Raw genomic sequence first — 16,624 nt, forward strand, 5'->3', positions numbered from 1 at the left:
CACACACACACACACACACACACACACACACACACACACACACACACAACTAAATCTTTTTAAAAAGTGAATTTTCTGTGAGTATGAAGGGAAACAATTGGAGGGGAGTGATGTGACCTGATTAAACTATGTAAAGGGAATTCTAGTTGCCACGTGAACAGATTTTAAGAGGTTGAGATAGGCAACCAGTGAGAAATTTAGATTCCAGGTGTGATGCTTGAATATGGAGGACCGAGTTGTTTCAGTGTCTATTTGGAGACAGAATGATAGCATTTTCTCATAAATAGGATAAAAATGGAGAGCAATGGAAATATCAAGGATGATTCATAGGTTCAGAGTTTTAGCATCTGGCAGGTTCAAGGTTGAGAGTTTTTTACTGGTGGGCAAGAATGTGACTTGGACATCCATTGAGAAGACAGACATACTGCGTTTGCTCTGTTCGCCTTTATGTTGACTTTGCTTTGCCAAATAAGACACTTACTGCTCTGTCATGTTGCCTCTTCTCACATCCTTTTCTCTTTCTCTGCTTGAGGTTCTTTTGCTCTGTCTAGCACATTCTAAAGACTCTTTAAGTTTAAAGTCATAACTTCTTGAAGATTTCCCTGCCTTGTGACCATAGAGCATTAGTATGTACAGTGGGCGTTACAAACTTAAGTCATTAATTTTGAGTCGTTTAATTAACTGTTTTAGTCTGCTAGAAGGAAAGTTATATTCAGTGCTCTTCCCATAGTCTCACTAGATATATTGTAGTGTCCACAGAGCTACTTTGTCAGGATTGGCTGTTGGCCACTTGTTACTCTTCTGACTTCATGGGATCTGTTTTTCTACCAAGCTGGGCACTTAGATGGACACTCAATTCATTAGAAAAACTGTGGAAAGAGCACTCAGATGCAGAAAGTGGCATGTGACCAACTGCATTTCAAGCTTTTCTTATTACATCCTTAACCAATTTAATGGTCAATGTTAATATAGCCTCAGGAGTAAGGAGATGAAAGGGTTTAATGGCCACATTTCACTTTAAAATATTTTTAGTGCTATGAGAAAATTATTATTTTGTTTTTGTCTTTTTGGAGGGAGATTTAGGTTTTAATCCAAGGCACACATGCTTCACAAATACACAGCCACTTAGACATAACCTCAGGCTAAAAAATATTTTGTTGCTTTTCATTTTCCACATAATTTGTCATATTCTTTTTAAAATTATTATGTAAAGTAGAAAAATATTTTTAAAATCTTATAAAATTATGCTAGTTTAGAAACATTTGAAATTTTATATATTGATTTGAAAATTTTATGTCAAATGTCAAACTTCTAACATAAAATATTATTCTAAAACATTCACTGAACATTCTGTTTACCATGTTTTTTTAAGCTATGCAACATATACTATTTTATAATAATATAATGACAGTAAGTTCCTAAAATGGAGCTTGTATCAATTAAGTTGAGCCTTGGTTAATTAATCTATTATCTTTATTTGCATATGTGACATGGGTTTTTCCTTATGTGTTGGATTCAGGGTTTTCTGTTTCTTTATTTTGTTGGGTTCAGGGTCAAACTCAGGACTCAGCACAATCTGGCAAGCGCCTTACCCTGGAGCTACACCCCATCACTGGGTTCTTGTTTGTCAAGTGCGTCGTGTATATTCCTAGAGATAGCCTCTCAGTGTTCCACTTTTTAAGTATTCTGCTGTATTTTTTCTAATTAGACCACATGCCTCCATTACCACATATTATCCTAATCTCTCTAAGAATATCAAATTATGATGATCTATTGTTTCTAAGAATGTGCTAGAAGAATGTAAGTGGAAATCAAAGGCGTGATCACTATCCTCAAAGAAATTGTAATCTTTTTAGAAGTTAGTCAACTTGGCAAAGTATACTCAATTATGTAAGAAAAGACTACTAGAATGTACAGAAAACAGACAATATAACAAATAAAAGAGATGAGAGTCAATACTGAGGATATTGAGCTTCTGGAAGAATAAAACAGAGCACTAAGATTATGATCAGAGCCAGTGATGGATAGAATGTAATCTTCCTGAACGAAGAAGAGACTATAAGCCAAAAGAGTCACCCCACTGAAGAGGGTTGTAGATGATTCCGCTTGCCCAGGAGAGGAAGAGGAAGGGGAGGGAGAGGGAGATGAAGAGGAAGAGGAGGAGAAGAGAGAGAGTCTGCCTGCACATTCTTGTTAGAATTTTAATTTTCTTTTCTTTTCTTTTTTTAATTTTATTTTTTTCTTATCAGTTACATTTTATTAACTCTGTATCCCAGCCGTATCCTGCTCCCTCATTCCCTCCCAATCCTACCCTCCCTCCCTCATCTCCACCGTGCCCCTTTCCAAGTCCATTGATGGAGGAGGACCTCCTCCTCATTCATCCGATCCTGTTTTATCAGGTATCTTCAGGACTGGCTGCAAAGCCCTCCTCTGTGGCCTAACAGGACTGCTCCTCCCTTGGGGGGTGGGGAGGTCAAAGAGCCAGTCATTGAGTTCCTGTTAGAAATAGTCCTTGTTCCCCTCACTATGGGAAACCAATTGGTTACTGAGCTACCACAGGCTACATCTGAGCAGAGGTTCTAGGTTATATCCATACATGGTCTAAGAAAAGACCCTGTGCCCAGATATATTTGGTCCTTGTGGAGCTTCTATTCTTTCCCCATCATACTAACTCCCCTTCTTTCATATGATTCCCTGTACTCTGCCAAAGGTTTGGTCATGAGTCTTTGTATCCGCTTTGAAAGCACTACTAGTTAGAGTCTTTCAGATGCACTCAGTAGACTCCTGTCATACGTTCAATGCACATCCCATCTGTCTTTCAATTTTAATTTTCTTAATGTAATGATCGGTGTAGAAGAATGACGGAAGAAGAGGGGAAGAGAATAAACTGAATTATGCTAGCTATAATCTTGTTTTCAAAACATTAGATAGCAAAATAATAAGTGAAACAATGCTGAATGATTACTGAAGAGAGAAAGCTAAGCTAAAACATTAATCACAGATAGCGTGGAACTGGATTGGTGTTTCTTTTCTAAGAGAGATACTTAAACATACTCCAGCAAACTAGTGGGTAAATAATCAACCCAAGTTAAGCAGTAACATGAAAAAGCACAGGCTGTAATAATAAGGAGGAATGTAAAATATGATCATGTAGATTAATGGCCAAGGAAAGACACTATTCCTCAAAATATAACTTATCTACTTTAAAATATTTATGCTGCAGAAAAGTACATGGTTGATATGGAAGTTAAATTAATGAGAGTTGGCTAACAGCAGGATATAGGAGTGGAATAAAGAGGGCATATTTTTCATCCTCCTATGTATAGGTGATAGAATTTATGGGTTTGTTCTGGAACTTAATAATTAGTAATAATGTGAATATATGCATGTGACAAAGCCAAAAACAGTGAAGAAAAAAGTTAAAGTAGGATTTTTCCTTCCCAGACCACCACATAAACTAAAAGTAAACACAGTAGAAATTACAGAGCAGCAGACGAAAACCAAAATAGAACTATGGAAAAGATGGAGTTCTTGAGTCAGACTGGCTAGCCTAAAACCCCATCTTTCTCTAAGATGGTGGTTCTCAACCTTCCTAATTCTGAGACCCTTTAATACAGTTCTTCATGTTGTAGTTACCACAATCATAAAATTATTTTCATTGTTGCTTCATAACCGTAATTTTGCTACTGTTATGAATTATAATACAAATATCTGTGTTTCCCAATGGCCTTAGATGACCCCTGGATTGACCCCCCAAAGGAGTCATGACCCACATGTTGAGACTCATTTCTCTAAGATAAATTACATAACATTCAGGGCTTCCCAGAAATTAATTATGTAAGATCAATTCATTATTCAACATAGATGAGATGCTTAATGAATGCCGACTAGGTTCCAGGTCCCATTATAAATGCTAAAGTCATGGGGAAAAATAGGAGAAAGTCACACAACTTTCCACTGGTGTCTGCATTATAGAGAGGGAGACTCATAGAAAGAGAAAGGACTGACCATACAGGAGGCAATCAGAAGCATCATGAAGAAAATAAAGCACAGTACTTATAGCTTTGAGGAATTTAGTCCTAGGGGAAGAGCACCACTTAAATACATTCATCAGGAAGTCTTGGTAAGATAACAGAGTCCATGCCTAATATGTACAATGGAGTAGGGTTGGTCCCCAACAGAGAGACAGAGTTTCAAAATAGGAATAATAGAGCCATTGAACCAAGCATGGCTATTCCACATGGGTACCTACACAAAATATTCATTCCGGGGCTTTAAAGGGCTTTAAAGGGCTCACAGAGACCTGCATGGCTGCCCCTACACTTACGGGGCAGATAGACAGCTGCATGTGGGTCCCTTATCAACTGGGGTGGAGGCTGTCACTGACAAGGATGCAGTTGCCTGCTACTGGATCACTTCCCCTAGCAGGGCAGCTGTGTCTGGCCTCAGTGGAAGAGGTCTCACTCAGTCCTGATGGGACAGGAAGTGGAGGGGCAGGAGGGCAAGTGCAGGAGAGAGAGAGAGAGAGAGAGAGAGAGAGCTGGGGAGGATGGGTGAAGAGGGTGGAAGGGTGGCACTGGGAGGGGAGGAAGGAGCGGGCTGCAATTGGTATGCAAAGTGAATAAATAAGCCCATTTTAAAAAAGGAATGGTTACACCATTAAGTAAAAGGGGCTGGAGTTAAACATTCCTGAAGCTAGTTGAATTTGGCTGAGTGATTTTATGTTTATTCCAGAAATAAAATTTGCTCATTTTAAATGTTTTTTTTTTCTGAAAAAAAAAAATGTATTTTTTAAATTAAATCTTAAAGGGAGAGCTACCCAGTGCTTCATTGCTAATGTTTAGCATTCAGCGTGCTGTTTTCTTTTTTGCATTTTATTTTGTCCTATGAAATGGTGAGTAATTTTCTTGCCTTGTAAAGGACAATATTTCATTCCGTTCCATCATCCATCTCTTAGCTCCCACTGACGGTTCAACGGTTTTCTTTTCTTTGGCACCTCTGAGACCGCATCCTGTTGACTTGGGCTCTACTATCCTCTCAAATGAAGGAGAGTGCATTAGCATTCAGAGTGGAAGCCCTCCTGAAACATGTTTTAGGTCCATGAAAATACTTCCAAGCTTTAGTCCAAGTTAGTGCAGCAAAAATTTCCAATGGAAAGGCTTGAAGTCTTCTTTTAAAATGTAATTCTATCTCTCTAGTTTATGTAATACTTATTTTACAGAAATCGGTCTGAGTTAAAACGATTTTCACATTATGTCACCCATGTAGTAAATAGTAAGCCTGTATCGTTCAGGTTCACAGATTGATGCTTTTGTTGTTGTTGTTCTTACTCTGATGGGTTACATTTGTAAAAGTAAAAACTATTGGGTACATGATACACTCATAATAATTGTTAATTTTTTTCTGTAATTTAAGTGCTTGCATAGAAATTAAAAATAAACTATTCTACCAAAATTTATATGTGCCTTAATCATAAATATGTCCTAAGATGAGAAAGTTAAGTTAAATATTGTGCATAAGAACATACAGCGATTTGAAGTAAAACCAGGAATTTTCTTGCTCTCACGTGTCCCGTGACCTTGAATGTAACATGAAGTTTAAATGCATACAAAAGGAATATGAGAAGAAAAGGTTGCATTCAGAGCTTGGTCGTTTTGAGGTTGTAATTATCCTTGGGAGTCAAGTTTCCCATGATCGTTATCACCACAGAGAGCTATCAGCCTGCGTCTTGCGCTTTGTTAACATCTAATGATTATGCCCAAGAACATGGGGCTGTGAAACTGTAGCAGTGTACTTCTTTCAAGGACTTGAGATGTGGAAATCCCTCCCTCCCTCTCTCCCTGTCCCTCTCCCTCTTCCTTTCTCTCTTTCTCTGCCTCTCTCTGTCTCTTCCCATGTGCCTTTGCCATTTGTTTTACAATAATGATAAAGTTATATCAGAATAAAGTTTCTGTGTAGTAGCATGTTGAATAATTTGGTAAATATAAGAGAAAAACAATACCACAAATTACTTTTGAAACATGTGTATAATAGCCGAGGAACTAAGTTCTTGGTCAGATTATATTCTCAAAATCATTAGTAGTTTGAAAAAAATAAAGTTGTGTTGACCTTCAATGGGGGAAGAACCCATTTAACATCTCAAAATTATTTAAACTTCTCTTTTAAATGGCTGGATGATATTCTGACTAATTTAATGAAGGGCTTTTGTCATGCTGAATATATACAAGTAGAGATAATTGCTGGGACTACTTTGTCCTTGTGAAAATTTCTAAATAAAATTTTTTTAAAAACATTAAAAGTAAAAGGTACATATACATAAAGACGCCACCCAAAGCATAGGTTGCAGGCCGCGGATATTACCAACATTGTTTACATTTCAGTTATTTGTTCCTGCTGCATTTCATGCTGACTCTGTAGTCTGTACTCCTGACCTTGTAGTCTGCACTCTTGCCACATTTACGTTCTAGTTCTGGTGATTAATCAGTAGCCCCTTTTGAATGTTTGTGGGCACAATCATGCCCTGTGAATAAGAGCAACTCCGTTTATTATTCCCATCTTATTGTCTAATAAGAGTCAACAAATGTCTCTGTCCAAAAATGCATATGTAACTCTTAAATTTAACTTTGACCTTTAAAGAATACCTTTAGTGGATACAGAACTATAAATTGGTAGTTATATCATGATTTTAGGTGTTTGTAGGCACTGTTTTTAAACTATGTTGTATTTGGGGTTCCTAAAGCCTCTACCTCTCTTCCAACCCCCAACCCTAAGTAGGAAGGAAAGAAGGTCAGAAGGGACAGGAGATGTAGACCTCTTTAGACTTAGTTCCGCTGGTTAGGGATGTCAGATTCTTTGGGAAAATAGCAATCTCAGTCATCAAGATATCTAGCAGTCCAGCAACAGCAAAGGGCAATCACAGCATGACAGACAAGCAGCCTTCTTCTTCCTCTGTCTGACTCCTCAAAGCCTTCCCTCCATCTCATTGCTCTCTCTGGACTCTTGTATTTATACTCTCCCAAAGTCCTCAGAATTCCACTAACTCCAGCGGGCAAAGATTACACCCCACAGTTATCAGCTGTGGACAAACTAAAGGACAAACTAAAATCCCACACTTGGGATTAAAATAAAAACATGTTTACATAACCCAACTGAGTTTTTAAAGAAGCCAAAACTCCACTACAGGTATTTTTTTCATGATGTCCATCATTTCACTTTGGAAATCAACTTGATTTTACTTCTTTGAAAAGAAACTTTAATCCCGGACCTTCAAATCTCCTTTCTGTCTTGCTCACCCTTCTTGGCTTGCTCGGTGTTTCTTGAGGCTTCTGTCAAGTGTGAAAAGGCATGAATCCTTCCATGTCGCTTCTGCTTAATTCCTCCATCGGGTCTTGCTCCCACAGACAGGCATGGCTGCTGCATATGTGTCCTCTGCTTACCTTGCCCTTTGGTTTCTTTACTTTGTCCTCCGCATCTCAGCTGGAACAATGTCCTACGTCATATCACAGTTGGCTCTTCAGCTGTGTCAAATGTCACTAAGTTCATTCATCAGGCTAAGCGCATCTCTATTTCTCAATACGATACATGTACAGAAAAAATATTAAATTTCCATAACATAGATACAGCAAGCCATGTGGAATAGCCATATATATTAGGAACTACTGTAGAGCATTATATATATATATATCTGCCCCAATTATAAACCCTCTTGCCCCAGGAAGAAGACAATAATTTGAGTTATAGTAATATAAACACAAACTAAAATTTAAACTAGAGGACATTATACTAAGCCAGTCTAAAAAGACAAACACTATATGATTTCACTTACAAGAAATATTTAGAGTAGTAAAAATCATAAAGGCAAAACAATACAGTGGTGGTTGTCAGAGACTAGGGAAGATAAAAACCATTGTCTAATATGGATGCAGGAGTCTTGGTTTTGGAGATGGTGGTTTTGGTTACATACATTGTGAGTGTAGTTAACACTACTAGCCAGTACCTTAACATGATTAAAATTGAGGGCTGGAAAGATGGCTTAGCTCTTGCAGATGACTAGGTTTCCAGCATCTACGTGGTGGCACACGCAACCATCTGTAACTGCAGTCCCAGGGAACCCCATGCCATCTCCTGACTTCCATGACACTTGTACACATACGGTGTGCATACACATATTCAGGCAAAAGCCATCATCCACATAAAGAAATAGAAATACATCTTTCAACCGGGCATAGTGGCACACTCCTGGAATCCCAGCCCCCTGGGAGGCAGAGGCAGGTTGATCTCTGTGAGTTTGAGGCCAGTCTTGGTCTACAAAGTCAGTCCAGGACAGCCAAGGCTACACAGAGAAACCATATCTCAAAAACCAAACCAAACCAAACCAAACAAACAAAAAAGAATTAATATCTTTCAAAACACAGTTAAAGTTGTCAATTTATACTATGTGTTTTAATCATTAAAAATGTCTGATAGAAACTTAACAGTCATAGAGAGAAGATTTGAGTATAAAATTGTATCATCTGGACAGACTGACGTCAGTTGTAGTAGCTGTGTGACTGAGAGGAGGTGGCATTTGCCCAGCTTGACACTGCTGATTGAAGCAACCTTGAGGGCATTGAAGGCTGGTTTACTGTTTGCCTTTACTCCAAGGAGATGTGCTTAGGGTTTCTAGCTGGAAGCATGGAGACACCGAGGCTGATCCACGGAGGATTCTAACCTGTTCCTGATCTTCCCACACCCAAAACTGTTTTGCTTAGCCTATAGACCTTTTATGGTTTACCAGAGAACACCGCCCCCAGAAAAGTGGCATCAACTGAGCTTTGGTTCTTAATTTTCCTTTTTGTTTTTGTTTTTCAAGATAGTTATCTTCATAGCTTTTCAATCAGGGAGAGACAGAGAGCTCAGTGAATTAACTAGTTAAATTTTTTAGAGTATTAGTAATAGTGCAAAAATGAGTGGCCACTCAGACTTAGCAGAAGCCTTGGTTTCTACTTGGATGATTTTTTTTTTTTAAGGATCGATTCCCTGTACGGTAGTGAGAATGTCTTGGTCTCACAAATCCACCGAGTCACCCTGGATAACTGAGTTAGTTACCTGTTAAAGCTCCTGTAATCAGGCAGTTCTGCCTTTCCTTCAGGCTGGAAAAGTTTCGGGTACAAAGCCTCTAGGAGCTCAGGATCGCTGCCAATGGCCTGCTCCCAGGGAGACTGGTAGTACTTCGGAACCGCTGTTGTGTTAAATCTTTCAGGAGGAATTTCCTTCAGTGGTCCAGAGTATCCTTTGGAAACGGAGCAGAAGGGAATAAACAGAGCACCCTTCAGTTACTAAACACCAGCTAACATCTTCCTGCCTTTAGTGCTTCTTGAAGAACCCTTTCTATGAGCCACCAGGAAGCAACAAACTGAAGTGGAGACCTTTAAAGACTCTTTTAAGATTAAGAAAATTAGAGAAGATACTTTATTATTATTAATAATAATAATTATTATTATCATCATTTGTTGATTTAATGATTTGCTTTTCCAAATTATGTTTTCCCCTTGACTATAATTTATCTTTATTTAAGCAAAACTATTATTTTTAAATGCGCCCTTTTGTTACTTTACATTATACTCAAGAAATAATTATTTTTAAAAAGGAGCTGAGTACCCGCTGTAGCCTTATTACTGTGGAGTTCTTAACACATACCCTAACTACCTAGTTAAAAATGTTGAAATATTAGTAATTAATTAATACAAATTTTCATAAGGATTATCTCATCATGTAAAAATGTTTCTAAATAATACACATTAACTGAATAGGATTTGCTTTTAAAACAAACTAAAGAGCTCAGTTCTTCTTTCATTTGTGGGTGTGGTTGTTATTGATGTTGTCTGTTTCTTTTGATTCAGGGTCTAAGTAGCCCAGGCTGGCATGGGACTCATAAACCTCCTGCCTTAGCTTCAGTATGCTAGGAATAAAGTAATGGGCCACCCACACCTAGCCAAATATATGCTTTACAGACTTCATATAAAGTCCTTTTAGAGAACAGAAACCAATAAAAAAAAAAAAAAACAAAAACCTGACTATGGAAAGCTGTCTTCTGACCTCCATATGCTCTCTTCAGAAGACACACACACACCAGATAAATAAATAAAAAGTTCAAAAAGAAATAACATGTACTACTTGAAACAATATATAATAATTGGAAATATTTCACATGATTATTTTAAACTCAAATCTTACATTTATCCTAAACTTATGAAAAATGTTTAATGAGAAAAACTGTATCGCTTAAATACGGTTTAATGGAACTTCACAGGAGTAGTATCTTTAAACACATAGGAATTTTACTTTTCCATACTTACCTGGTGCAATGTTCTCTGGATTCGGGGGGCTTCTTGGATCTGGGGTGTTGGGAGGAGTTGAGGGGGCTTGCTGTGAACCACCTTCCAGGCTGTTTCCATCAATTTTCCCATTCTGCATAGCAATATTATGCTATAGTTGTTTAAAAGTAAAGTTAAACTATTAGGCACAGTAATAGCAATTAGTAATAGCAGTAGCACAGTAAGCTTTCCTTTGTAGACTGAGAAAGTAAACATGCCAGCATACTGTTTCTCAGGGTCTCAGAAATTTATATGGTATTAATGTTGATCAGTTCAATGAAAACTTTTGCATATGTCAGTCTAGAATCCACTGAACAAACAAAAAGAAAATTAACTATTACTATGTGCAAGGCACTGTAGAACTACCTCTCAATTTATTTGATTTCTATTCATAACATCACTCTGAGAAATATATTTAATTTAAAACTCTTTCCCAATATAATAAAATAATGCATATCAGTCAAGCATTTGACCTAGAGAGTCTGTAAAAAATAATTTTTATTAATTCTTTGAGAATTTTATTCAATGTTTTGCTCATATTTATTTCCTTCCCCAAAACTCCCCCAAGATTCTTCCCAACTCCATCCATCAGACTTCATATTTTCTCTTCCGCCACTGAGTCCAGTATGCATTGGCCAACTACTCTTGGGTGTGGGGCCTGCCCTGGAGTGTGGTTGACCAGGTGTCTCACTATTAAAGAAAAGTGACTTACATTTTCTCAGCAGCAATCAAATACCAAGAGCTCAAGATAGGGTGTGGACCTCATGTCCACTTCCCCTCTTCCATGCTGGGGTTTTGTCTGTCTTCAGCTTTCTCAAGTCTTGTACAAGCTGTCACAACTGCTGGGTTCATATGTGCATCTGCCTTGCTTGCCTGGCAAACATTGTTTCCCTGAAGCCATGCTCTACCTCTGGCTGTTAGAATCTTTCAATCCTTTTGTCCACAGTGGTTTCTAAGCATTGAGGAGAGGCTTGTGACATAGATGACCCATGCAGGGCTGGGCAATCTGAAGTCTTTTATGCTTTGCAAATTGACGAATTGAAGTCTCTATGTTAATTGCTACCTATTTCAAAAAGAAGCTTCTCTGAAGAGGGTTTGCAGTGCATCTATGGCTAGAGTGATGCCATTAGGAATCATTTTAGTGCTATGCCTTTTAGCATAATATAGTAGTAGATTTTCTCCTAGGGCCCATGACCTTTGTAGCCACAAGCCCCTATTGAAAGTACCATGTAAATAGGTTCCATCTCTTGAGCAAGTCTTAAATCCAATTGAAAATGTGGTTGATTACTCCCATAAAATTTGTGCTCCCATTGCATCAGTGGGCATGTCTGGCTAGGCCAGTTATTAATATGATTTGCAAGGTTCAACTGGCTGTGACTGATGTTGACTTTTCTCCCCAGATAGCTTGCACAGCATCTTTCCACATTATGAAATGTAGCCAGTAGGGATGAAACTTCCAGTTGACTAGCAGCTAGGTTTGTCCATGTTCTATGACACAAGCTTATGGTGTCTTCAGAAATAAGATCTTACTCTACAGTTCCAGAGGCCACCTAATAGCCTGCAGCATTCCAGTAAGGATTGTGTGACCCTCTTTGGCTACATAGACTTAACAGAAAGAATGTGATTTTCTTTTAAAAATAAAATTCTAAAAACACACACCTTTCTTTTAGTTTTAAGTGAATTTGTTCTAGTCTTATGATTTAGAATTTAGTCTGTGGCAGCAAAATAACACGTTTAAAAGCTTTCAGTTTGTGTCCATTTTCCTAGCTATTCCGAATAGGTCAGAGATGAACACAGCTAAGAAAGTATCTATTGAGTCAGTCCCTTGGGCATGTGACAAGGAGTGGCACGGCTGGGTCATACGGGAGTTCTATTTTCAGCTCGCCGAGAGTTCTTCATAATGATGCTCATAGTGGCTGCACTAGTTTTCAGTCCCACCAACTGAATACGAGTTCCCTGTCGCCACGCCCTCATCAACCTATGCCATCAGCTTTTTTTTTTAATCTTAGCCATTCTGACTGGATTAAGATGAAATCTCAAAGTATTTTTAATTTGAATTTCCCTCATTTCTAAAAATGTTGAGCACTTTTAAAGATACATCTTAGCTATTTTGATTTTTTTTTTTTTCGAGAAGTCTCTGTTCAGACCCATAACCCATTTTTTTTTTTTAATTGGGCCATTTGTTTTTTTTTTTGACTCTGTTTTGAGTTCTTTATATTTTCTGGATCTTAATCTTATTTCAGATGGCAAAGATTCTTTCTCTGTGGGCTTCCTCCCCACTCAATTGATCAATATCTTTCAACTGATGAATGTATCTTAAAATGTACATATAAACAATAAATATTATTTAGCTATAAAGAAAAATAAAATCATAAAATTTGCAGATCACTAATGGGATTACAAAATACTATACTGAGAGAGGTAAACCCCAGTTTGCCCAGAAAGACACACACCACATGGTGTCTCTTCTTGGTGGATCTTACCTCTGAGTCTTTAGATGTGAGTCTACAACCTGAAGTAACCTCAGAAGCCAGGAAAGTAAAAAGAGACCATAAGGGACGGGGAGGAGTTCTAGATATGGGAGTGACAGCAGGAGGTAGGTGCTATGAACAGGTAAATGGGAAAAACAGGGGAAGGACTTTAGCTGGGGAGGGGGAAAGAGGGACAAATAACATCAAGAATGTTTGGAAAAGCCATCGGGAATAATGTTATTTTATGCTTACCTAAAATAATAAATATTTTATAATATTTAATATAATATTATAATGATATAATATAGTTATATTTTATAATTATATATTATTATATTATATATATTTTAAACAAAATTATATCACCTGGAGTGACAATGCTTCTCCCAAAAGTGATGGGTCATTTAACAAAACCTCCAGTGCCGGGTATGTGAAATTTCATTTCGAGCTGTAGGCCAGGAGGGTCCAAAAGAATCACAAAAAAGTGTAGGCTACTGATGTTGCTCTTGGCTGTCTCTCAGGAGACGAACAGAAGGCACCAGCAGTGGTGAAGGCACCACACACTTCAGACACAAGACTGGAGGTTTAGAGCTGGCTTGGCCTGGAAGTTTTCTCCCTGAGGACTAGCTCTCAAAGCTCCAGAAGGCCCCTCAGCCAGAAACAGCACTGTATATCCCCCATAGTCAATGACCATCTTCACAAAACCATGTCTGCTTTGAACCTAATTTGAATGCTTGTTTTCTTAAATTTTTAACAAAGCCTTAAATTATATAAGTGTTCTTTGAGTATTTGCTAAATTTTTAGTGAATAAATCATCAAATCCAGCTGATTTCTTTTTGTCATAACCTTCTTCTTTTTTTTATTGGCAAATGATTTAAAGTTTAATCAATTAAGCAGGCACAGGGTAGAAAATAATATATGCATCCACTTTATAATAGAGCCACCTCATTACATCTTGTTAAACACTATAACACATATCTTACTTTAGCATTTGTAGGAAAATTAACCTACTAATACACATTCATTTTAAACATAATATGGAATAAAGCTTATCAAATAAAATAATTATTATACTTGGGAGATGGTTTGTAAAAAATTTAAACTGATAATATCTACTTTATACATACAGTATTCCTTTTTGACATGATTATTTACTCTGGGTATTCAATACGCTTTTAGTAATTGCTACTTGCATAGGAATTTCTCTTTATGGGGGATACAAAGTGAATAAAATGTAATTAATAAAATAAAATTAAATTAAAAAAAGAATTTAGTTGTATTTCCCTGATGACAAAGGATGTTGAAGCTTTCTGTAAGTGCTTCTCAGCCATAACCTTCTTAAACTTCGTCTTTCTTTTTAACCTTAGTCTGCATGTGCGTATCTTTCTTGCTTATTTTTTTTCTTTCAAAACTTATTTTATTTTTAACTACATGCATGTGTGCCTGTGTGTGGGTATGCGCATGTGAGTTTAGATGTCTGCAGAGGCCAGAAGAGGGGGTTGAATCCGCTGGAGCTGGAGCTACTAAGCTTAGGTCCTCCGCAAGAGCAGCAAGTGTCTGCCAAGTCCACCAACCTTCCTCATCTTTTGTCGTATAAACATATACCTTCTGCTCACTTCCCATGATGCACTTGTTTTTAGTCAGTTGGAACACTGATGCTTCTATGTATGACATGACTGTAAAGTTTAGAACTTCTTCTTTATGTCATGTTGACTACCATTCAAACTCATGTCCAGCCACTAAGACCTGGGACTAACCTCTTACATGTACCAGCACATTTCCAAGACTTAATCTTCCATAATCCCTGTCCTTTCCTGTTCATCATTTTACTGTTGCTGCTTCATCTACTTGGAATGACTTCCCTCCGTTCATTATCAAGCCAAATCCTAGCTTCTCTATGTCTACCTTCAATTTCCCTCTTCTTTCTAATGTAGGGTACCAAAAATGCTGCCACATCTGTATCATCTCAACACTTTAACTAACATCTGTACCACTCTTTTATGACCTTTCTTATTTGTTCTTCTCAAATAGATTTTTGTTACACTGATGCCACTGTGACTTCCCCGAAGTTTATAGTCTTTTTAAATCTAGCTAGGCAACATTAATTTTTTTCTGTAGTTATACATAAAGACTATTTTTAGCCAGGATTAGTGGTGCATGTCTTTAGTCTCAGCATTCATGAAGCAGATACATGTAGGTCTATGTGAGTTTGAGGCCAGCCAGGAACATAGAGTGAAACTCTGCCTCAAAAACGTCTTAAAGGCTATTTTTTAATAATTACTAAGTATAAAGCATCTATATACATATAAATGTTTTACATTTTGAACTTAACATCTACCTCAAGTATTTTACTGAATTTACTATATTATTATTTTACCAACCTCAGTTATAAATTAAAAGGCTGTTGAGATAAATGTGGAAAGGTCCAAAGCATAATGGATAAAGAATCACCTTTTGTTCAGTTTCCAGAAAGTGTCTATGAAATGAATTTTGCCTATGGAATCATGATTCCAGCCTGCTGGAAGCGTCTCCTGAGTCTCGCAGTGAACAAGACCATCAACTCTCTTGGTTAGTCACTAGCAGGAAGGGCCCAAGACTTCTATTACCATTGCTTAGTGTACAAACAAAGCCCTGTGATGCGCAGATAATGACTGATTGTGGCATAGGCCTTAAATTATAGTGTTCATCGTCTGTACTTCCTGTCAGGTTGAAAAGACAAGCGGAGTTTAGTGAGGCTAACCATAAAGAAAAATGAAGCCAGAAAAATGTCTTACAGCTAAGAACATGCAAGTTAAAACAAATCTGCAACACACATTACATGATTTCCACAGAAACAACAAAAAGAGGGTTTGTTGAAAACTTTATACCAAATATAAAGAAATTAATTTTTAAACAAAAATAATGACTATGTATTAAGATTCCCAATAGAGATTGTTTAGTCTTATTTAAGAATTGCTTTTTTAGCTGGGCGTGGTGGTGCATGCATTTAATCTCAGCATTCAGGGAGGAAGAAGCAGGCAGATTGCTGTGAGTTTAAGGCCAGACTCGTCTACAAAGTGAGAAGAGGACAGCCAACGATTCACAAAGAAACCCTACCCAAAACAAAACAACACAAAACAAAACAAAACAAAAACAAGAAGTAAAAAAAAAACCAAAAACAATTTTTTTTCCAGAAGTTTTAATTTTGATATAATAGTAAATATATTTTGGAAAAAAATAGAATGTGACATTCTAGAATCATGACAAACTGAACTATTTTGTGAGGAAACACAATATCTCCGTACATTTGCAAATGTGTACTTTCTTTTTCTCTTTTAGTTGTTAAATTTTTCTTTTATTTTTTGAGATTATAATATAATTATATCATTTCCCTTTGTCTTTCCTTCCTCCAACCCTCCCATTATTTATTTCTCTTTGTTCTCTTTCAAACTAATGGCTTCTTTTTTCATTAATTGTAATTGCGTTCATCATATATGCATACACATGTTTACATGTATTCTTAAATACATAAATGCAACATGCTCAGTCTGCCTGTTGCGTGTATGTATATGTTCAGGGCTGATCATTTGGTATTAGGTCACCAACTGGTGTGCTCTTGACTGGAAGACTAGCCTTCAATAGCACACTTTCCCCTGAAGATTTTAGAGGGGCCACAGCCCAATAGCCTTCACTTTTGTCTTGAATGTTTGTTTACTTCATCAATTCCTTCTTTTTTCTTTCTTCTTTCTCTCTTTTCTTTCCTTCCTTCCTCCTTTCTTTCTTTCTTTCTTTCTTTCTTTCTTTCTTTCTTTCTTTCTT

At 37.2% G+C, this 16,624-nt stretch overlaps 1 protein-coding gene across 1 annotated transcript in view; it reads right to left on the reverse strand.

Annotated features, from left to right (window-relative positions):
• The window catches only part of Myoz2 (myozenin 2), a 29,154-nt gene that overhangs the window by 1,737 nt on the left and 10,793 nt on the right, over window positions 1-16,624 (reverse strand). The window contains exons 3-4 of the mRNA XM_055628272.1: window positions 10,338-10,467; window positions 9,088-9,271 (exon numbers count right to left, since the gene is read on the reverse strand). Of these exons, the coding sequence (XP_055484247.1) occupies window positions 9,088-9,271; window positions 10,338-10,467 (314 nt within the window). The remainder of the gene's footprint in view (window positions 1-9,087; window positions 9,272-10,337; window positions 10,468-16,624) is intronic.

The sequence above is a fragment of the Psammomys obesus genome, unplaced genomic scaffold (assembly GCF_907164565.1).
Source record: "Psammomys obesus unplaced genomic scaffold, mPsaObe1.curated_primary_1811, whole genome shotgun sequence".
NCBI lineage: Eukaryota > Metazoa > Chordata > Mammalia > Rodentia > Muridae > Psammomys > Psammomys obesus.